Below are 23,842 nucleotides of genomic sequence, written 5' to 3' on the forward strand. Positions count from 1 at the left end.
ATAGAGACGGGGTTTCACTGTGTTAGCCAGGATGGTCTCGATCTCCTGACCTCGTGATCCGCCCGTCTCGGCCTCCCAAAGTGCTGGGATTACAGGCTTCAGCCACTGTGCCCGGCCGAAAGTTGAAAATATCTTAAGCCAAAAATGCATTTAATACCCCTAACCTACCAAACATGGTGGCTTACCCTAGCCTATCTTAAATGTGCTCAGAACACTTACATTAGCCTACAATTGGGCAAAATCATCTGACGCCAAACGTATTTTCTTATAAAGTGTTGAATATCTCATGTAATTTATTGGATGCTGAACTAAATTATGGTTTCTATCAAATGTGCATCTCTTTAGCACCATCTTAAAGTTGAAAAATGATAAGTAGGACCATTCTAAGGAGGGAACATCTTTAGCTTATCACAGTCTACCTGTCAAATGATACTATGCCACTTCATGTATAGTATAAAACCCTGGCCAGGCACAGTGGCTCACACCTGTAATCCTAGCACTTTGGGAGGCCGAGGTAGGAGAATCACTTGAGCCCAGGAGTTCAAGACCAGCCTGGGCAACATAGTGAGACCCGGTCTCTATTTTATATGAAAAAATAATTTTAAAAAAAGAAAAGAAAAAAACAAAAATAATAGTATCCTTCCATTTCTCATCTACAGACCTTTGTACCATTCTTGTCCTGTATTTTATTTTTACGTATACTACAAGCCAGGGGTCCCAGCCCCCAGGGTCACACACGTGGCCTTTTAGAAACCAGGTCGCACAGCAAGAGGTGAGCAGTTGGAGAGCAAGCCAAGCTTCATCTGTATTTACAGCCACTCCCCATGGCTCGCATTGCAGCCTGAGCTCTGCCTCCTATCATATCAGTAGCAGCATTAGATTCTCAGAGGAGCACGAAGCCTGTTGTGAACTGCGTATGTGAGGGATCTGGGTTGCGCGCTCCTTATGAGAATCTAATGCCTGATGATCTGTCACTGTCTCCCATCACCCCCAGATGGGACCATCTAGTTGCAGGAAACAAGCTCAGGGCTCCCACTGATTCTACATGATGGTGAGTTGTATAATTATTTCATTATATATGACAATGTAATAATAATAGAAATAAAGTGCACCATAAATGTAATGTGCTTGAATCATCCGAAAACCATTCCCCACACCCCGGTCCATAGAAAAACTGTCTTCCACAAAACCAGTCCCTGGTGCCAAAAAGTTTGGGGGCTGCTGCTGTAAGCCCCTTACAATATTTTATTTAAATGGCCAATTATATTTTAAGGAGATTTAAATGATAAGAAATTGTTTATTCATTTGGTTACCATTTCTGGTACTTTTTTTTTTTTAGTTTGGTAGATCCAGGTTTCCATCTGATATCATTTTCTTTCTGCCTGAAGGACTTTCTTTAACATTTCTTGTATTTGTGGGTGTACTGATGACGAGTTTTTTCAACTTTCTGTGTCTGAAAAAGTTCTAATTTCACCTTCCTTTTTGAGAGATTTTTACGGGGTAGAAATTTCTAGATTGGCACCTTTTTTTCTTTCGTTGTTTTAAAGATGTCGCTTCACTACTTCCTCACTTGCATTATTTCTAACAATAAATTTACTGGTATCTTTATCTCTGCTCCTCTGTATATAACATATTCTTTTTTTTCTTTTTATCGCTATGTATTAGTCTGTTTTGTGTTACTATAAAGGTATACCTGAGACTGGGCAATATATAAAGAAGAGAGGTTTATTTGACTCATGATTCTGCAGACTGTACAAGCATGGCACCAACATCTGTTTGGCTTCTGATCAGGACCTCAGGAAGCCTTTGCTCATGGAGGAAGGTGAAAGGAGAGCAGGCATGTCACATGATGAGAGAGAGAGCCAGAGAGAGAGGAGGAGGTGCCAAGCTCCTTTGAACAACCAGCTCTCACATGAAGGAACAATGCGAGATGCTCATTACCATGGGGAGAGCACCAAGACATTCATTAGGGACCTGCCCCCCTCAACCTAGACACCTCCCACCAGGCCTCCTTTAACATGAGGGGTCAGATTTCAACATGCCATTTGGAGGGGACAGATAGCCAAACTGTATCACACTGGTTTTGAGCAATCGATTATAGTATGCCTTTTGTAGTTTTCTTTATGTTTCTTGTTCTGGGTGTTCATTGAGTTTGTTGGATCTGTGGATTTATAGTTTTCATCAAAATTGGAAAAATTGGGGGCATTATTTCTTCAAATATTTTTATCCCCCCCCCACTCTGAGGGATACCACTTACATGTATATTAGATTGCTTGAATTTGTTCCACAGCTTACTGCTCTGTTCCTTCAAAAAATTATCTTTTCTTTCTGAGGTTCATTTTGTTTTGTTTTGTTTTTCGTTTTGTTTTGTTTTGAGACAGAGTCTCGCTCCGTGGCCCAAGCTGGAGTGCAATGGCGCATTCTCGGCTCCCTGCAACCTCTATCTCCTGGGTCCGAGCAATTCTCCTGCCTCAGCCTCCCAAGTAGCTGGGATTACAGGTGCCCACCACCACACCCAGCTAATTTTTGTATTTTTAGTAGAGATAGGGTTTCACCATGTTGGCCAGGCTGGTCACAAACTCCTGACCTCAGGTGATCCACCCACCTTAGCCTCTCAAAGTGCTGGGATTACAGACATGAGGCACTGTGCCCGGCCTGTGCTTCATTTTGGATCATTGCTATTGCTGTGTCTTTTTGCTAATCTTTTCTTCTGCAAAGTCTAATCTGCCATTAATCCCCATCTAGTATATTTCTCATCAAAGGCATTGTAAATTTCATCTCTAGTAGTTTGATGTGGATTTTTAAAATATATTTTCCATTTCTCTACTTAACTTTTTGAATAAATAGCATATACTTATTCAGACATTTCTCTGGGCTCCTCACAGCCTATCCCCTTCTACCCTAGAAGCAGTGGGCTGCCTGAGACACCAGAATTAGTGTCTTTGAACAATGCTAATATCTGTGTCAGTTGTTGTCAGTAGTCGAGACAGAGTCTCACTAAGTTGCCCAGGCTGATCTCGAACTCCTGGCCTCAAATGATCCTCCCACCTTACACTCCCAAAGTCCTGGGATTACAAACATTAGCCACTGCGCCCAGCCCTGTGGAAATATTCCTAAGTTTTGTTCTAGGACCCAGTTAAATTATTTAGAAGCGGTTCGATCCTTTTTAAGACTTTAAGATCCTCTTTAAGATTTGTCAGGATTGGAACAGTGCTCAGTCTAGGGCTAATTACTTCCCACCGCTAAGGTAAGACTCTCTGCGTACTCTGCCCAGTGCCTAATAAATGATGAGGTTTTCAGGTATGGCTCGTAGGAACAGGCACAATTCCTGACCTCTACGAGGGCAGACACTGTTACCTGTAATCCTTTTGGGTGGTTCTTTCTCTAGCCTTGGGTCATTTCTTCCCATGCACACACCGATCAGTGGGCACCCAGGTGAATACTTTAGGGGCTTTTCTGCAGTTCTCTCTCTCTGCAGCTGTCTCCATTCAGTTACTCTGTCCTGTGAACTCGGGCTGCCTTTGTCTCCCTAGACTCTGAGCAACATCTCCTCAGCTTCAGGGGGTTTTCCAGGCTTCACCTTAGTACCCTCTCTGCACCACGCCTGGGAGTAAACTGGGAGCAAATGTAGGGAGCAACTCATTTGTTTCCTGTCTCTCAGGGATTGCTATTCCTCGTTACCTGATAGCCAGTATTTTAAAAACCACTGTTTCGTAAGTTGTATCCTTTTTTTTTTTTTTTTTTTTGGTTGTTTTGATCAGGAGGATATATCTGAATCCTATTCCCTCATCTTTGCCAGGAGCAGAACTCCCCCAGGCGCTGTTCTAATACTAATTCATACTAGTTCATTTAATACCCAGTCTTACACATTGGGTAAATGCCTTGAGGGCAGGGATCCTATCTTTTGCCATTTAGTCTTCCTCATAATGCACTGGGCCTTGCACATAGTCGGTGCTCAAGAAGTCCTTCATTTTATTCGATTTTGAAATTGGATTTGTAGAGGTTTTTGGCATTCAGAATGCTGGTTCTCCCACTCACTATGACACTAGGAAAGTACATAACCTCTCTTAGCTATTACATGGGGACACCAGTGTGGTCGCTGTGGCAACTGTATAAAAGCACATGTAAACTCCATGGAGCATGAACCTTGTTTGTTTACCAGTGTGTTCCCAGCACCTATCACAAGGAATATATACAATAGGACTGGCACAGAGCATAGTTTCCCTTGCCCCCATGGTGTCTGAGAGCCTTCAGCCTAGCAGGCTGCCTGCCCTCTGTAGACACATTATCCTTAAGATAGCTATGGGTGTGAACCATGCCTGCTCTCATCATCTTAAAATATGGTAACTCTCCAAAATGGGAATTTTGTGTTGTGCCCTGAGCACACGGTCACAAATCCATGTGCCCGCCCTGGTACCCAGTCCTAAGGCTGCTGACAGCCCCTTTCTGCCATCTTGGAGCAATTTTAGTGCTCCCAGCTCTAAAATCTGGCTTTCAATAGCTTAATAACTTTATGATCTAGCAATCAATTGATATTGACAGCATCTTTTGTTATTCTCTGGCCAGCAGAAATAAGAGGAGACTCATCACCTTTAGTTGACATGGCAGGAATGTCAGAAAAGTCAGAAACCAGGGTCCCACATCTAATCTTTCCTGGTAGATGTGAGGGTGGGGAGCGGAATACATTAGACCCCACCTCGTCCCTCAGTCAGTATTTTGTTAGATTCCAAACCCAGAATTTGGCACTGATTTCTATTCTGACTCCTTCCCTTGATAAGAAACAAATGGCTGCTTCCAGGGGATTCTAGAGGTGCCAGATGCACACCAGCCCACCTACATCTGCCAAGAGAAGGAGCCAGTCCCCCGCTCCCTCTACCTTACCCTGAGCAGAACATCCTTCATCCTTACCCTGACTAGGCTATCCCATCTGGGACAGCCTTCTCCATGGCTCCTTCGCAGATTCCTGCCACACTTTAGAAGCCAGAAGTGCTGGCCAAAGCTGTCAGTGATTCATCTGCACTGGACAGCCGCCCTCACAGGAGCCTCTCCAAGGCCTGTCTGACCAGCCCCAGACGGGCTGGCCCACGCCAATGTATTTCTGATTAGGCAGAATGGAAATGCTTCCCAAAAACGAGGCACCTGAAGTCCTGGCCACATGGAGGGGCAGCGCTCTGGTGCATATTTCTCTAGAGATCCTTAAACCCTGGAGACATTTCTCTGGGCTCCTCACAGTCTATCCCCTTTTACCCTAGAAGCAGTGGGCTTCCTGAGATGACCCCCAGCTGGGCTAGGCTAGCCCTGAGGCTCTCAGGCGAGAGGCAGCAAGGCCTTCCTTGCTAGATATAGCAGTGCAATAGTTGTTCACGTCTCACCCTGGTGACCATGCTGCCCGGGATGTTGGAGGATTGACCCTGCCCAGAGAAGGGTACATCAGGGAGATGGCTGTTGATCAGAAACATCTTTTGTCACTCTCTATTCTCACTAGGGAGGAAAAATAGAAGACAGAGCCCCTGGGCCTGACTCAGACCCTGACATGAATTCCTGAGGGTGTGGACAACTGGGGTAACTCAGCTATCTTCAGTAGTTTCAGTGTCAAGGCCTATTGAAGCTGTTAGCCTGGTAGCCAATCAGAAGTGTGGTGTGGGTTAGCACCACTGAGAAAGTGACTGTAGGGCGAGTCTAACCTAAATGGTGTGCCACCACTCACCTCTTACAACAGGAAGTCATCTGGGGAGACACTGAGCTCTCTGCTGTACACAGCCATTGAATGCTGAAAAATGCTACCCTAGGGATGACTGGCAGCATGTTAAGATTCAACCCAGATAGGACATCTGGTTAAGGATGCTTCTCAGAGTCAGATGGAAGGTGTGGGAGGTATGGATGATATTGGAGAATATGTGTCAGGAAGTGGGGAAGACATAGGAGGAGGATTTTGACATCAGAGGAGAGAATAGCAAGAGCTAAGCCACAAGAGGGAAAGGTGGCTTCTGGGAATGTGAATCGAATTTTGTGCAGCTGTAATGAGAGTTGCTTGACTGCACCTGGAGATGGGTGTGAACTGTTGGCTGGGTGCACACCGTGAAGGGTCTTGAAGGACCTGCTCAAGAGTTTGGAATAGGCACTGGGAGTTGATGGAGAAAGGACAACTGTAATGGAAAGTTACAGGGGCTCTGGGTTTGAATCTGATTCTACCATTTACTTGCTTGGGCAAGTTTACTCTGAACCTCAGTTCATTTATCTGCAAAATGCCTTCTTGCAGGGTTCTGAGGATTAAGTGAGATAATGAAATGTGTAAGTTTCATTCAGTAACTTTAGTAGACCATCTTATTCAATGTTATTCTCACTAGACTGTATATTATTAGAAGGTAGGGACTGTGTCTTATTCATTCCCAAACTCAAACATCCAGTCTAGTGCTTGCCTGAAGGAAGTGCTCAGTAAATATTTGTTAAATGAAAGAAAGAATAAGCAAGTAGAACTTGATACGTAGTAATTATTCAATAATTTTTCATTGAAATCTGAATAGAAGTTGTTATGGTACCATGATCAGATCTTCATCTCAGAAGGATAACTGTGGCAACAAAAAGGTAGGGGGTTTGGAAGAGGCAGAGATAGGAACAAGGGGAACTCTTGGAAGGCTTTGCACTAATCTTGGTTAATGGCACTCATCAAGATAGGAAATACTAAGGGAGGAAAAGAAGGAGCAGGTAGTTGACAAGGCAGGGAATAACAAACTCAATCTTGACCCTGTTGAGAGTGAAACTCCAATAGGAAGGGCTGGGTACTCAGTGAGCTGTTACAGATACCCACCTGGAGATACCTGGGAGAGAAAGAATTATGAGCCCTGAGTCTGTCAGGTGTGGTTGATACCATTGGCATAGGTGAGACTTACCCCCCAGGGAGAGCAAGGGTACACAGGGGGAGAAGAGAAGACCCCAGGAAGCTGAAAGGAAGATGGGGGCGTAGGCAGATGGAGAAAGTGGTTCCTAACTTGTTTGTAATGAACTGTAATTTCAGGCATATTGTTATTATGAGAGTAATCACAGAGGTAAACCATGAGGCCGCAGAGTTTAGAGTTCAAGGACTTGGGTTCTGGAGTCAGACCCAGCGGGACTGATATTTGGCTCACCATCAACTAGCAGTGTGGATATGTGCAAGTTACTTAACTTGCCTTAATCTCCTTTTGCTTTCTGTAAAATATAGATAATAACTGGAGCTTCCTCATAGGATTGTTGTAGGGCTTAAATGAAATTATGAACAAATTATTAGTACAGTGCCTGCACATACTAGCTAACAGTGATTTCAAAATATGTCTCAGGGGTGGAGTGTCACCTCGGCCTGGTTTTCAGCCTCTTTATATGCCACTACATCTGATCATAAGATCATAAGGTCCTATATCTGATCTCTACCCCGGCTACCCTTCAATTGGACAGTTGAGGAAACCTGATGTCCATGGTTGCTCAAGATACCGTATCAAGCTGGAGTTGGAGCTGGGACTAGAATACAAGCTCCTGACTTCCAGACCTGTATCACAGCTTTTCTGGTACATGCAGAACTACAGGGTGGATCTTACAAGAGGATCTGGCCACATGACAGGATTGCATTTGAGAAAGGAAAAAAGCTTAAAATAATGTCTTTCATCATCTGACACTTTGAGTTAGGAAAGTGGCCCATTCATCATTTCAATGGGGCTTTCTGAACCCCAGCACGGTGCCATGGATTTAGGGCTCTGGCTGCTACAGCTTTAGATCCAGCCTCCTCTTCCTAAGTCCAGGGACAAGAACAGCCAGTTCCCATCTTTTGTGCGATTGCGTCTCAGGGCCTTAAACGCTCTTGCTCAGATTCTTCCATGCCCCCTCCCTCTTACCCTGGCCAAGCTATCACTATTATTGATTATTCATAGGGAAGAGGTTCAGAGGTTCAGACAGGGCCATTAGATGCTGCAGGGAGTCCTGTCTTTCTTCCTTTGAGACTCTGGGGCTTCATTCTGGATTTTTTCTCCTGGAGGATGGCCAACTTTGGTATATCATATATGATCTTTGTATATTTCTTCTAGTCCTAAAGTCCCTGCCAGCACAGTCTCTGTTTTGCTGACTTCTTATGCATGGCTTTCTTCCAAACCTAGATTCACTGACAGCTGGGATAGGGTAGGGAAAGAGACATTAACTAGAAGTCAAGAGGCTTTGAAAGTAATGAGCTGTGATGGAACAAGTTACTTCCCTCAGTTTCCTTATCTATAAAATGGGCATAGTACCTGCTCTTAAGATAAAAGAGTAGCCTGGGTGAAATAATGGATGTTAAAAGGGTTTGAAAGGCTCTATTCAGATATCAGATTTTCATAATGTTTGGAATGGCAGGGAGCAGCACCCTAAAAGAACACAGTGTCCCTGAGAACTTTCCTAACCAGGTCTGGCATCTGGTGTGTTGCTTCTAAGGAGAGATTCATGCTGACTCCTGGGGTACCTTGGCTTGGTGTTTGAATAGGTTGTTACTAACTGTATTTGAAGATTGCACATTTTGGACATGCAGCATTGCTGTTGCATTGCAGTTTCCCCGCATGAATCCAAGGACACAGTGTGGCCACAGATAATCTGGGGCCTGTTTTTTTTTCTTAAGTATTAGATTCCCACTGAGCAAGGATGTTCTTTTTATGAAGAAAAGCATGTTGCTTAGCTGGTTGGACAACGCAGGTGAGCTGTTATTGATGGCCCGAGGACCACAGGAAACCACCTCTCTGGGGAAAACCCCCAAAACAGCCTCTAAAATACCCATTTAAAAAAAAGATTGCTCCAAAGCCAGAACCTACTTTCACCCCCATTAATGTGAGATCTTCCCTTGCAAACACCCAGTAGCTCACCCCAGCCCCTGGCGCTGACTGTCTCCTCTTATCTGCCTGCCAGAGGAGACAGCTACTGGTATTGACAGTTCTCCTGCGCGGAGGGCGGCCAGCCGGCTGGGGTGCTGACTCTCAGCTCTCTTGTGTTTGTGCCTGCCAGGCACTCGCAGGCTTCTGGGAAGAAGACTGTGTGGGAGGATGAAGCCAAATTGGGCTGCAGTTTGAAACCTTCCTGAGCACTGACGGAGCTGGCTTAGGTGGGAGAGGGAGAAGCTTTCTCATGAAGGTAGACAGAGCTTAAGATGGAGTTGGCAGCTTGGTGTCCGGGGCGCTGAGTCTAGTCCTCCACCCAGCTTATTTTCCCCAGGACGGGATTGTTTCAGAACTGTAGGGAAAGTTACACAGATTTGGAGAGAGACCTGATAACCCCTCTCAGCCACTGTCCAGGGCACTCCGGGGTCCATGAGCCATCAAACTCCATGAACATGGTAGCAAAGCCAGGTCTCTGGAGGCTGTTTCCCCACCGGGACTCCAACTACCACTGTATTTAAAGATGGCAAAGTGCCCACCCAAATAGCCTCATCACTGCTGAGGGTCTGTACGTGACAGTGACTGGGGGCGTAGGCAGCCGCACACACCAGGGCTGAGTCCCAGCACACATGTTCTACCTGTGTGACTCCCAGCCTTAGTTTTCTCATCGGTACACAGTCTCCGTCTCAAGGCTGTTGGAAAGAGTCAATGGTAGACTGCATGTAAATCACCTGCACAGAGTTGTTCAAACAATGGTAGCTAGACTACTATTGATCTATTGGGGGGTTATTGTCTTAACTGCTTTGAAGGATTCAGCCTTACGTATTCCTTTGTCCGGTCAGATGGGGAAATATAAATGAGCTCTCCTCAATGTTAGAAATGACAAGATCTGGCCAAGGCCCCGCTTTCTCAGACTATCAGGAAGATGCACAGATAACCTGGACGGTGTCTGCAGGCTCCCGTGTATCCTGAGGCTTCCTGAGGGCTAAGTTCTATGGGTGGGAAGGCAGCTTGCTCTCTAGGTTGCCATAACTCTGCATCTGATTTGCATGTGTTTATGGCGACCCTGTACTTTCTTCTGGCATTTCCAACTGAAAATATTGCTGTTTCCCCAGGCAGGGCACATATTGATTTTCTTCTTCTCTAACCACTCCGATTGACTGGCTCCCCCACCCAGCGAATGGGGGAGGGAGTGGGGGGAGGTGAGGAAGTGGATGGGGGAGAAGGGAGGAGGGATGATGTTGCCCTTATAGCTGGCACCTTCTACTCCGTGGAACCTGAGTCACTGGGGCTGATGAGAATGGGCTCCTTCCAGAAGCAAGTGCATGATGAAGAAAGAACAGAGGGAATGTTCCCCCTCGGGTCCATCCTGGTCCCTTCCTTCTCCGCATCCCTTACATGACCTGCGGTTCCGAGTCCACTTGCCACCGGGGGCGGGTGGCACCCAGGCGGAGGGGAGGCGGGGGAGGGGCGCAGTGAGAGCCCAGCCGGCTTTGAGGAACCTTGCAGAGGAAGTGGCTTCAGAACTGCTTTGCGCGAGGGGCAGGAAAGGCGCGGGAGGCGGGGGAGGTGCGGAGATGGCGCTCTGCACCGCGGCGGAGGGAGGGCGCTGGCGCCGGGGACACGAAACCGCAGAGCCCGGACGAGTCAGGGAGTGAGGCGCGAGCCGGGCGCCCGGGGCTCTGCAGGCGCAGGCGGCGCGGGGACTGGAGCAGGTTACCCGGCCGCCCGAGCGCTCGCACCCCGCTGAAAAAAACACAGGCGGCCCGCCGGCTCTGCCTGGCCCGCTACCCGACCGGCTCGGGGCTCAGGGCTAGGGGCTCACGCCAAGCGGAGCCCGGGGAGCGGTGCCCACCTCCCTCCGCCGCATCCCGAGGCCGGCCCCCTCTGATGCACTGGCGGCCGCGTCCGGGGACTCTGGGCTAGATGACCGTGGACAGCAGCATGAGCAGTGGGTACTGCAGCCTGGACGAGGAACTGGAAGACTGCTTCTTCACTGCTAAGACCACCTTTTTCAGAAATGCGCAGAGCAAACATCTTTCAAAGGTAAACCTAATAATGGAATGCAGGAGCCTTTCGTTGGGAAAAATAACCTCTGTGGTCAATCTAGAAGGAAAACCTTGCTCCCAGCAAAGGGACAAAGCCACATGTCAGGAAAGTGGCCAGGCAGTTGCTCTGAGGGCTGAGCATCCTATCTGGAGCCCTTCAGGGACCCGCGCTATTCAGTTGGTCAGTCCTCCTCACAGCGGTTGCGTCTCCAGATCTCTTCAAAATGGCTCTCTAGAATGTGGGGACTGCGCCTGGCTGGTAGATTGGCTGCAGGTTCACCTGTGCCTGAGTGCAGGGTCTCATAACCGCACCCTCTCCCCAAATCCTAGCTTAGAAGTTCTAGATGGAAACTGAATGGCACCCAATCCTTCAGCAGGAGAAACATTCATCAGTTGATAAACATCATAAACACACATTCATCAGTTGAGACTTCCGTATTTGAAGTGGCCAGAAACCACCTTAAGTCGTAATCCAGCAACTTTGCAGAAGTCCAGGGTGTTTTTAGAAGCAAACTAAAACTTCTTGCCTAGGCTGCTGTCGTGCTACCACTTTAACTTCCTGGGTCGGTTTAGGTAACCTAAAGGGGTTTGCGTGTGTTTCCTGATGGCATGATTTGTGTTTCCTAAAGGTGTCTGCCTCTAGACACCCAGCAAGCCTGGGTGCCCTGGCCATTCTCCTAGTTGGCTGCAGGCCTCGTGTCTGTCAGTATCTTGGTGGGAGTGGAGATAAAGCTGAGTTTGTTTATTTGTTTTGCTACTTAGATGAGAGGGCTCCAAGCCAGGTCCTTAGAGAGGTTACCTAGAAGGAGCTGTTTATAGACAGAAGTGAGCTGTTATATTTCACAGGTGTGTGGCAGGCTCATCATTAATTCAGCAGTGCCACACCAATTCAAATTAACCAAAACCTTCCCCAGGCCTGACTCTGGGGCCTCCTTTGTTAAGAATTCATCTTGCCTGTAGGCCCTGCCTTTCCTGGGTTCTGAAGTCAGGCAAATGCACTGTACCTTCCCACTGTGAGAAGACGCCCAAGAACCAAAGGAGAGATTGTGATTTTACGTTTGAAGGAGTCAACTAAAATAGGCCCCTGTAACTAGCACCTGTTTTCCGGGGCACCACTCCTGAGGCTGGAGAGCAGGGGATGTTCCGGAGGGTGAGAGGCAAAGGGACAGGCGTCCCTTTCCCTGGCTGTAGCTGGGGCTCATGCAGAACACGGTGGCTGCAGAGGGGAGGTGTCCCACCCTCCCATGGGGTTCTTGCCGCATGGTATAAATCCCCCCATCCCCCCCACAGATACTCCAGCTAGCTAGGTATTTAGACCAGTGGTTCTCAACCTTAGCTACACACTGGACTCACAGGAAGCTTTAGAAAATACTGGTCATGCCTGGTTCCCATGCCGAGAGCGTCTGATTTAATTGGCCTGGGATACAGCCTGGGCATCAGGATTTTGAAAAGCTCCCTAGGTAATTCTGACATACAGCTGAGGTTTTGAACTATTTCTCTAGAGTGTTTTGTTGCTGCCTGGGAAGGAAATGGTTCCTGTTTTTAAACCAAAGTTTAGGTGCTGCGCCTGCCTCTCACTGCCAGCTAGGCTGCAAGCCCTCAGTTTCAGAGGGTGAGATTTTTGCATAATTAGGTGAGGAAGAGGCACTGCAAAGATGGGGTTTCTTTTACTTGGCAATGAAACAGATAGCTGTTTCTGATATTTCTTGGGAGAAATCGAAATATCGTACAAGAAAATACGCTGGGATGGGGTTGGTGCTGGGGGATGACTTGCTGCATGGCCTGAACAGCCATCTCTCTCCCCTCTTACCCCGAGTTCTCCTTCCTCGCCTGGCTCCAGAAAATATACCTTTGTTTGGTCCCTGCAGAAACACTTCCTGTACTTTGTGTCTTGAATCCACCTCATATCTTGAGGCCTCTGTATATCTTCCTGTGTCATTTTGCTGGAGTCTGTAAGCCCTCAGAAGACAGGAATCCCTCCTAAGAAACTCCCTTTACTGAACCCCAGACAGGGTGATCAGGGATAAATGCTTCAGGGTGGTGGGCATGGCCCCTCTCATCCTTACAGGAAGCATCTTGACTGGATATTCAGGTCAGAGACAGTGTTCCTCAGCACCAGGCTGGCCTTCAGCACAGAACACTCCAGGGAGGGGCAGGGCTGGGTGAGCAAATGCAGGTGTGGACTGAGGAGGGTGAGGCTGACTGAGCTGGGGAAGCGTCCTCCAAAGGTTTCAGTCTTTCATTCTTCTAGGTGCCTTTTTACCTTCAATAACACTTTTCCACTCTCTTTTCTCCCGTGGATCACTTCTGGAAAGGGTTTTAAAGAGCTCTGCCATATTCCGACCCCGTTCTGACCCCTTACAGTGCTTTTTTTCTTACCCAAAGAGAGATCACATCTGAGCTCCTAAGATAATTTCTTTTTCCTGTCTCCAAGGAAAGGAGTTGATGTGTTTCCCGGTCATTGAGAGACTGAGGCCCTCATTTGGGAAGGGCTGAGCTTGCTTCTATAAATAGCCTTGTCAGAACAACCTGTGTGGTTGCTCAGTCTGTGCCTGGCTGGAACAGAGCTTCAGGGAAGCCTCGCTGCTGTGCGATGCCACCACCCAGGAGTCATCACTACTCAGTCCCAGGAGTTCCCGAGACTCCTCTCCAATGCCCTTAGGGAAGAGGTTGGAGGGGTAGGGAAGGTCTCCCCATTTCATAGGGAGGGGGTGCCTAAAGGTCAGGAGACAGCAAGGGAGATGGCGGCACCAGGCCCTGGGCCCTAGCTTGGTCTCTCCTTTCAGAAAATGGCAGTTTCCTGGGGCCACATGCCTCCTTTGAGAGGGGCCGGGGACTTGGTTTTGAGTCACACCACAGTTTTAGGAGGCTGAGGCAGTACTCTCCTGGTACTTTCCCACTTGACCAGGCACAATTAGATCTGGTTTCTCTGAGTCATGCATGTCACAAATGGGGCCTGGGGGAGAGCCAGCCTATGGGCTCAGGCAGTGCAGACGTAGATGGTCTCAGTAAGACCGTCATAGTTACCTCAATCTAAGGTGTTGCCTAGATGGGTAGGGGGACTTATCAGGTCACAGGACAAGGTTTTGATGGACCCAAGGTTAGAACTTACCTCTTTTGTCTCCCAGCCCAGAGAATTTTCTTCCTTAGTCCCACGAAAGACAGGGTTTGGTGATTTGTAGGACTGGTGACTGTGAATTCAGGCCAGGCCCTCTGTCCATCCCTGATATTTGTTCATTTTTTTCCTCTCAGGGATCTAACCCTGGAAGTGGGGCCAGCTTCCATTCCCATCAAGTTCCCAAATGCCTACAGGTGGTGGCCATTTAGGGTTTTGATATCTGAGCAGGAACACGAGTATTCTGAGCTCTCTCTGCATGTTAAACAGGCTCTGGGACCCCAGGACTCTGGCACGGCCCAGAGCATTGGGGTGAGTGCTCTGAGGACAATACAGCTTGCTGCTTGCAGAATGTCAGAGCACGTCACTTTACAGATGGAGAAACTGAGGCCCAGAGAGGTGGAAGGACGTCACCAGACCACACATCTGTTTGGGTAGAGCCAGGACTAACACCCCTCCAGGACTCCTTGTCAAGTGCTCTTCTTCTTGGTCTTTTCCTACTCAGCAGGTGACCCAGGATATAGGCCTTGTCCTCTCAGAACCTTCTACAAAATGGAACACTCAACTTCAGGCTGGGTCAGGTCTTGAAAGGTCCTTCCCATCCCTCCATTCCTTAAGGCATGCCAGCTAAGGGGACACTGACCCTACACTTGACACTAGCAAGTGGTCCCTGTAATCTTACAACTTTAGTGATTTAAAATTCTTCTAGGTGTCTATCCTACAACTGAAATACGTTAATAGGTAAACATCTATCTTCCCATTGGAGACTTCTCCTCATGTGTATTTTTCTCTGTGGATACGAAGAACAGAACGTTGACTATATCTACAGTTAAATATATCTTTTTTCTTTTCTTTTTTTTTTTTTTTTTTTTAAGATGGAGTTTTGCTCTTGTTGCCCAGGCTGGAGTGCAATGACGCAATCTCGGCTCACTGCAACCTCTGCCTCCCAGGTTCAAGCAATTCTCCTGCCTCAGCCTCCTGAGTAGCTGAGATTACAGGCGCCCATGACCACACCCAGCTAATTTTTGTGTGTTTTTTAGTAGAGACAGGGTTTCACCACGTTGGCCAGGCTGGTCTCGAACTCCTGACCTCAGGTGATCCCCCTGCCTTGGCCTCCCAAAGTGCTGGGATTACAGGCGTGAGCCCCTGCACCCGGCCTATAGTTCAATATTATACTTCAGTACATAGAAAACACACTTCCACGCCTCCACCCGCCTAGGCTTTCTTGGGTCTACAGTGACACCATTGATTTATTTTTCTTCAAGGAAGATGCAAGAGGAAGAGGGTCCTGGAGGTCAGATCCTACACTACTCCCTGTTCCCTGTCTGTAATTTTTCCACCTCCTCCTGCCTGGCCAGTCAGCTCCTCCCTGGACAGGGTCCTTGTGGTACTCTAGGGACACTAGCCAACCTCACAGCCCTGGGACAGTTGGGGAGGTCCCCATCTCTCTGCTAGCAGCAGGCACACTCAGACCTCAGGCATGGCACCTACCCCTCACCACCTTGGCGTGAGAGAAAAGAAAGAATACTAAAAATAAGTTAGCTCCAAATTTGAGCAATAAAAATTTATTCATCTTTATTCCAAGAATCTTTGGAACCATTGGCCCATTTGACTGTTTTTGTGTGCTAGCTCAAAGGCTTACATGGCTCAAGACTAGTCCCAAAAGAGATTTCAGACTGGCACAGCCTCCAGGTAGCCTCATTTAGAGATACCGCCCAAACTCCACACTGGTGGGATTCACTGCCCGCTGCCTCCTCTGGCCCTTCCCAGCATCGTCAGCCCTATAAGATCAGAACTCACATCTCCTTCAGGTCCAACAACACCAAGTACTTGGTTACAAAAGCCAGTATTGGCCGGGCGCGTTGGCTCACGCCTGTAATCCCAGCACTTTGGGAAGCCAAGGCGGGCGGATTACAAGGTCAGGAGATCAAGACCATCCTGGCTAACATGGTGAAACCCCGTCTCTACTGAAAAATAGCAAAAATAAGCCGGGCCTGGTGGCGGGTGCCTATAGTCCCAGCTACTCAGGAAGGTGAGGCAGGAGAATGGCATGAACCCGGGAGGTGGAGCTTGCAGTGAGCCGAGATCATGCCACTGCACTCCAGCCTGGGGGACAGAATGAGATTCTGTCTCAAAAAAAAAAAAAAAAAAATAGCCAGTATTGACCAAATACTGCTTGGGTTGATGCATCTTCTCTCTTGCATCTTGTACAATCGGGTTGGACTAACTTGAAACAACCCCTGCTTTTCAGTCATTGAATATAATCAGAGGTTTATTTCTTCCTTTACTTAAAGTTAGATTGGCAGGTGGGGATCAGGATAACACATGGGAAGCTTGTGGGCCAGACCCAGAAATGGTGGTTGTTTCTTGCACCCACAGGCCATTGGCTGGAACTCAGTCACGTGGCCACACCCATCCACAGGGGAGGTTGGGAAGTGAAGTACAGCTGTGAGCCCTGGCAGAAAAGGAAGCAGGTTGTGGTGAGCATTTAGCTGTCTCTGCCATGCATGCCTCCTGCCACCGTTTCTGTTCCAGGCACCTGGGAAGCTCTGCTCATACCTGCTTAGTAAAGGACATGACCTCTGTTTCTCTGACCTTGTACCTCTCTCTCATCTGTCACTGAGGATATTCTGTTCTTGAGATTGGGTCCTGTCTCCCCCATCTAAACTAGAAACCCTTTGAGGATGGGTGCTTTTCCTCACTCAGCACTTTTCTGGTTTCTCTGTAGCATCTGAAACCTTCAGTGTTGCGCCAAGTTGGCCTCAACCACCTGCACCACAATTACTCTTTGAGAATGGAGTTTCAGGGGCCCTACTCCAGAGCTACTGGCTCCTGAATCTTTGGAGATGGGACCCTGGACTCTGCTTTTCTAACACTTTTCCCAGGTGATTCTCATATATACTGAAATCTAGGAACCACCTGTTTAGGAAATAGTTGGTAATTGACTGCTTACCCCAACTGGAATGCAAGATGAGAACGTGTCACAGATTCCTAAGAGGTTCCTAGGCTGGAAACTGAAGTCTAGAGAGGGAAGAGGATTTGCCCCTAGTCACACAGCTCAGTAGAGACAGATCCAAGGAGTCAGGCCTCCTGGGTCCTGCTCAGAGCTTTCTCTGCTAGTCTCAACACATGCTGAACTCTTATTTCAAGGCTGTTTGGGTGACAGCCCTTTGAGATCTTGATGGCACATGATGTAAGGGAAGACACACAGCACTAACTATAAATGAAGTCCTGCCTTCCCATCCAGCTCCAGCCACTAAGAGGTTATGGCAAAGTCACTTCAATCATCAGACTCAGGTACTTCATCCTACCCTTCTCAGCAAGCACCCTTGTCATGTGGGTGTCCTTATCTTCCCTGATAACTGAGAGTCCCTTGCCTCTTTGCATGGGAACAGACCCTTTTTACTAGTTTCTCATGGGCCTGGTAGAGATTCTAGATATTGGTTCCCAAGTTCTCTAAACCATAAGGACTTCCCCTAGGGAGGAGTCAGAGAGAAGACCCCCTCCAGGACCACCTGAAACTCATCCAAGACATCCTCGTTCACACACCGCTTAGTCCAGGCCATCCCTCACTCTCTGTTCCGGTTCCTCCCCTCCTGCCCTCCTTCCTCCCCTCCTGCCCTCCTTCCTCCCCTCCTGCCCTCCTTCTGTCTTCACAAGTTTAGACGTTTATCCAGAATCAGCTTTTCCCTATAAAGCAATTTCAGTTACAGTTTAGGACACAAAATATCCACCCACCCAAGCAGTTTAGGGAGAAAAGAAGAAAGATTTTATGCCAGTATCAAACCCTGAATCCCAGGTCTTATTGCACATTGTCAGATCAGGCTCTGGATCCAACTCCTAGCCTAGGAGCTTGAAGGGGTCCTAGCTTGGGGACCTGGATTCTCTTCTCTTCTGCTCTTAACTTGCCAGGTAACCCACACCTATGTGCCTTCTGGCTTTGGGAGCTGCCTGTGGGGGGAACCCAGACCTGTCCTGCAGGTCCTTGGTTTCTTCTTCTTCATGGTTCAGTCTACCTCAAAGAGTATGGGGTGGGGATCCAGACCTAGCCTGGCATATTCTTCAGAGACAAGAGGATGAGATAAAGTGCCACAAATCCAGAGCACTTGATTTCAGGGCCAGGAGGGAGAAAAGAGCTGCAGTGACAGACGGCTTCAGGCTTGAATCGCTGAGTCTGTGGCTTCTGTTCACAGAAGGCTTCTGTTCACAGAAGGCTTCTGTCCTGGGGCCTCATCTCCTCTCTTTTCCAACAGCAGCCCAGCTTTAGCTGGTCACCTCTAGCCTACATCCCTCACCCTACCTCTCTTCCTAGCTCTAGAATGGCATTTTCTACAGCTTCCTGGAGGTCTCTGATGCCTAAAATTTAGTGTGTTCAGAACCAACTCATAAATCAGAGATAACTGATTTATTTCTCTGTCTCTGCCCCACCCTCCTAGTCCCCCACCTTCAATACCTCAGGAGCCTTCACCTCTTCTATTCACCCCATCTGTCCCCACAGTGCTGCAAGGGTCAGACCTCCCCTCTCCCTCCCCACCCCACCCTGTGTTGGGTGCTCGTGGCCTCTCACTGAGATGCTCCAGTAAGTCAGTTACTCTGCAGTTTCAATCCTTTGTTTTCTCCTCTGTGTATCCTGCCTACAACTGCCAGGGGCTTATTTTTCCCATATCCCAAAGTCTTCCCAGGCTCCCTTTGCTTCCAGAGTGAAGCCCATACTTGGCTCTTCCTCTTTAATACAGCATCCAAACTCTGCAGCACACGGCCTCAGTCAGAATGATGTGTTTTTTTAACTTTCCTATAGCACTGAGCACCACAGGTGGGGGACATAAAGATGGATGAGATGGGGTCTCTGCACTTGAAGGCCTTAGGGCCCCCAGCCATGTTGTGTAACAGACCCGAGCTACTCCATTTCCCCATCCATGAAGTGTTTGGATGGGGGCCCTGACCATTGAGATATCCTAGTGGAAGATGCTCTCAGCATCTGCCTTGCAGCCACATGGCTTTTATCATGACATAGCGCAGCTCCTGAGACAGGGAGGATGGAGGGGCTGACTCCTAGAATCAAAGGGTTTGAACAGGAATTGCCCACGAGGGGCTAGGGACAGGCTGCCAGCAGACACAGTGACAGAGCTACACCACCACTGAGGAGGATGGAGGGGATTCACCTCACCTCTGAAAAGCAGAATCTCCCGGAGCTGGAGGAGATGGTTAGGGGTTATCACAGCTATTCCTCTGTCCCCATGCAGGACTGCAGGTAACCCATGACAGGCAGGGGAAGGAAGGTGTGTTCATTACCACCATCCTAAGTTAGTTTACCATGCTAGGCTAAGTTAGTTTACTATCCTAGGCTAAGTTAGTTTACCATCCTAGGCTAAGTTAGTTTACTATCCTAGGCAAGAAAAGCAGGGAGGGAGGCAGCAGAGTGTTCGTGCCTGACAGATGTCGCTGGCAGAAATTCTGCTGCCATCAAGCCAAAGGGTTGACACATTCTATGAGGTAACATGTGAAAGGGGGTGAGCCAGGGGCAAGGTTTCCAGCCCCCACACTTGTCCAGCTCCAAAGCACATGCTCGTCCCACCACACACACAGCTGAGGGAGAGTCCAGCTTTGAAAGGCTCCAAATAAGCTCCAGTCACCCCTCTCAAGCTCTGATGTCCTGCCATAGGAAGCTGTCTTTCTCATTCAGTCAATTTCCTGATGCTGAAATTCAGGCCATTTTTTTTCCTGTTCTAGTCTTGGGAGATCTGGATTACTGTACTTTATTATCATGATCATCTCATCAGCCTCCAATTCATGAACCCCTCATTATCCTCCTCATCTCTAGGCTCTCCCCGATGTGGTGAGTGGTGGTCAACTGTTCCCCCTACTTTGCTGTGGATGACATGCAGGAACTTGGTCTGCAGGGCGCTCGCTTTGCATGGGGAGCAAGAGGCAGGTCTCCTCACCCCAGAACTGAAGTTCCACCTGTCTCTTCCATTGGCCGGAGCACAGTGAAGAGGCACTTGGCACCTATAATGCCAATGCTCACACTTGGCTGGGAAGGCGTGGGTTCAGGAGGAGAATGTGGCAGCTGGTGAATCTGGGGTGTTAGAGAGCATTTCCAGTTGTAACTTGGATGCCCCCTTCTCTGTGCTCCCCAAACACCTGGCCTCTCTTTTTCTCCTATCTCTCCTTTCAATAGGCTATAATTTTCTGGACCAGGGACCACAGCTTGTTCATCTCTGTGTCCCCTGGCACATGGTAGGTGCTTAATGTGGGTTTGACAGAGGAGGAGTGGGTTTGGAGCTTCTTTCCCAGGGAACATGAGCAAGTACTTTAGGGCAAGGTTTGTGAAAGTTGATCTCAGGACTATTTTAAAGGAAAGCTTGCTAAAATTCTGGATGTGGAATAAATGGATTTTTCCAGATACCAAGAAATGAAAAATCCCACTGAGTGAGCAGAAAATGCAAGGACAACTTTTCATACCTAGAGCAGCCCCCTCCACCCCAGCTGTGATTGTTCAGCTGTTTGCCCTGGAGGATGGGGGTAGGCAGGGTGGGTCACTAAGCAACCAAGCCCTGGCACCTGTTGGCAGGAGAGTCGGTGTGGGTCTTCCTCAAGTGGGGCCTCCGAGGGGGTTGGGCAGAGGGGCCCATGGGAGGAGGTAGGGGAGCCTACTCTGACACATTCCCTCTGCCTGTCTTTCAGCCTTGGGGAATGGCAGGTTGGGGGGGAAGAAACCAGGAAATCTTTTGTTTATTTTACTCTCCCAATTTAATATTGAGTGGGCGAAAGATCCTGGTTTGGCAGTGCCATTGGTCTGGGCACCCACAGTCAGTGGATGGAGCGGGCAGGAGCAGGCTGTGCTGGGGCCCTGTACCTCAAGGGAGCCTGTCCCTGGGCCTGAGAACCCAGGCCCAGCCTTCGCTCTGTGTGACCTCGGGGAACCACCACTCTAGGCTTCACTTTCTCCGTCTGTAAGACGGGAAGACCTGCCCTGCCAGCGGAAAGTAAGTGATAAACATCTGATTGTGAGAACTCATGGCGAACTCTGGGGTTGGGGATAATAAAGGCCATTTTGAGAAACACAGTTGCCGGAGGTAGGGCTCATGACTAGGGTGGGTGGAAGTGTAAGGCTGTGTTCACAGACAAGGGCGGGCGCAAGGGGCTGCTGGGAAATGGCTGGAATATGCAATAGTAATGACTGGTGACTGGGCCTTGATATGTGTCGGGTACTGTCCTAGGTGCTTTACAGGTAAACACTCAATTTAATCCTCACAACTACTATACTAGGTAGGAACATTACTGTTGCCACTTAAGAGGAAACTGAAGCACGGGAAGGGGTCAAATAATGTGCCCAGGGTCACATAATAGTAAGTGGCAGATCCAGAAGTTGGACCCAAATAGTCTAATGCCAGAGCTCCTAACCACTAAGCTGTAGCTCTTTCCAGAATTCTCCAAGTAGTTGAAGCCCAGCGGCAAGGCCAAAGCATGCCCACAAATGCAGCCTCATGACAGCAGTACCATCTTGGAGTCACCGAAGATAGGACCCTTTGCCAGGCCATTTAGGGGACAGAGGAGGAGATCAAATGTCCCTGCCCCTGGGCCTTTGTGGCACAGTGAGGGGATACAAACATTAAAAGACTTGGAGCTAGTTAATAACTACGTGGACACATTTCAGTATCACATATTAATCCCTGAGCACCTGGGTGTCGAGACTGCCAGGCTGGGGTGGGGTTAACAGGGCAGGCAGCATGTGAGGACTCGTGTGGGCTGGTGAAGAGGCGCCCAGCCCTCAAAGCTGCAGGCGGAGGGAAGCCAGAAAGGGCTGCACTTCCCCAGTGGGCAGCGCAGGCTGGTGTCCTGGCTGCTGGCGCAAGTCTCAAGCTGCCCCTCCCCTCCTAGCAAGCATGGGCAGTGTGGGTATGCAGGGTGCTGGGTACTGACTCACCTCCGGAGACCACTCGGCTCCCACACACCACCTCTGAATGATCTGAATCATTTATGGGACTGAATGCCCTGTCCTCCAGGGAGCTCCAGCTGGAGCTGGAACCGGCACATGGAGGTGGAGAAAGCTCCCATAGTCACCCGGACCCAGTGCAGCCTGCAGGCAGAACCTGTAAACTGGACTCCTAAAGCCACTTCTCTCAAGGACTAGAGATTCTACTGAGTTTCACTCTGTGGTTCTCAGAGCATCTGGAACTTACATAAAACTGAGGAACCCTTTGTTTAAAGCATTACTGTGCAGGGAAGTCCACTATGTGAGGGCAAGGATGCGATCTGGAGGTGGAGATGGATAGCTCCGACAGTGAGTCAGTACGTAGCTCCTAGCTCTGGAGCACCAAGAGTGTGCCACATCCATCTCTCTAGACGCATATGAGGCTGGAAAGCCAGATTTTGACCTCACCTTGACCTTGCCATGACAGGGTAGTGGGAGAACATCTGGAGAAGGCTGGGAAGTCCCCACTACCTGAACCTCCTGTAGGGGCCAAGGCAGAGCTTCCCCTTGGCCTTCTGAAGGTTTGCTGAAAATCACTGGCATGAGGCAAATTGATGAGCAAGCAAAAAGGCACACAAATTTATTTAATGTGTATTTGCGGGAGCCTTCCGAGACGGGCGGATCACGAGATCAGGAGATCGAGACCATCCTGGCTAACCCAGTGAAACCCCGTCTCTACTAAAAAATACAAAAAACTAGCCGGGCGAGGTGGCGGGCGCCTGTAGTCCCAGCTACTCGGGAGGCTGAGGCAGGAGAATGGCGTAAACCCGGGAGGCGGAGCTTGCAGTGAGCTGAGATCCGGCCACTGCACTCCAGCCTGGGCGACAGAGCGAGACTCTGTCTCAAAAAAAAAAAAAAAAAAAGAATGAAGACCCAACCGCCAGTGGGGTACAGAAGCTCACACACATCTTGAGGTTTCAGAAAGACTGTGGGCTCAGAGCATGGCCCCAAATAGGTTATGGTTGGTAAATCAGGTTTTAGTGGCAACACAGGTTTTGGGAGGGGGAGAAGAGGAGGCTTGGCTAGCCAAGGTGGTCTTGTTATGCAGATGAAACCTCACCGGTAGCAACCCTCAGAGAGAAGACATGGTAAATGTTTCTTTCAGATCTTTAAAGATGTCAGACTCCATTAATCTCTCTTAGATCTGGACAAGGGAAGAAGGTTTGGCTGCATTAAAGGAGATTCTCTACAGATGCAAATATCTCCCACAAAAGACAGCTTTGCAGGGCCACCTCAGTCTGCCGGCCCTGTGGCAGCCATCTCAAATTATGCCAAAGTAATATATTTTAGGATCACATATTTTTATCTTTTTCACTCCTCATGACTCAGTTTGCTCTAGAATATGGGTAGGTGGACCAGTTCATCTTGAGGCCCCTTCCTGATCTCTGAGCACAGGCTTCTGTGCCCTTGACCTTTCTGGGCCGTCTCCTGAGAGGTTTTGAGCAGGCATGCCCGCTACGCCTGCAGCAGCTCCTTTGAGCTGATCTGGGCTGTCCAGGTCATTTTTCATGTTCATTCTGCACCCCAGGAGAGTGGCCTAGTCCTAGGAAAAGAGACTGGTCTTGGAGGGCTTATTTCACTTAGCTTAATGTTTTCAAGGTTCATCCATGTGATAGCATGTGTCAGAACTTCCTTCCCTTTCAAGGCTGAATGCGATTCCATTGTACGGATACAACACATTTTTTGTTTATTCATCCATCAATGGATACTTGGGTTTCATCATCAGTGGATACTTGGGGTGCTTCCACCTTTTTGGCTATTGTGAATCATGCTGCTGCGAACCTGGGTGTTCAAATACTGGTTTTCTGATATTTGAGTCCTTGCTCTCACATCTTCTGGG

At 48.6% G+C, this 23,842-nt stretch overlaps 1 protein-coding gene across 3 annotated transcripts in view; it reads left to right on the top strand.

Moving 5' to 3' along the window:
- Positions 1 to 23,842, top strand: part of RASSF5 (Ras association (RalGDS/AF-6) domain family member 5) — an 88,298-nt gene that overhangs the window by 45,924 nt on the left and 18,532 nt on the right. The window contains exon 1 of one of the 3 annotated variants that reach the window (XM_012001088.1): positions 10,387 to 10,910. The exons of the other annotated variants lie outside the window; for them this stretch is intronic. Within the exon in view, the coding sequence (XP_011856478.1) occupies positions 10,791 to 10,910 (120 nt within the window). The 5' untranslated portion in view covers positions 10,387 to 10,790. Of the gene's footprint in view, positions 1 to 10,386; positions 10,911 to 23,842 lie in introns of those variants that run through there. 3 annotated transcript variants of the gene reach the window in all.

This window comes from Mandrillus leucophaeus, unplaced genomic scaffold (genome assembly GCF_000951045.1).
Source record: "Mandrillus leucophaeus isolate KB7577 unplaced genomic scaffold, Mleu.le_1.0 Scaffold1174, whole genome shotgun sequence".
Taxonomy (NCBI): domain Eukaryota; kingdom Metazoa; phylum Chordata; class Mammalia; order Primates; family Cercopithecidae; genus Mandrillus; species Mandrillus leucophaeus.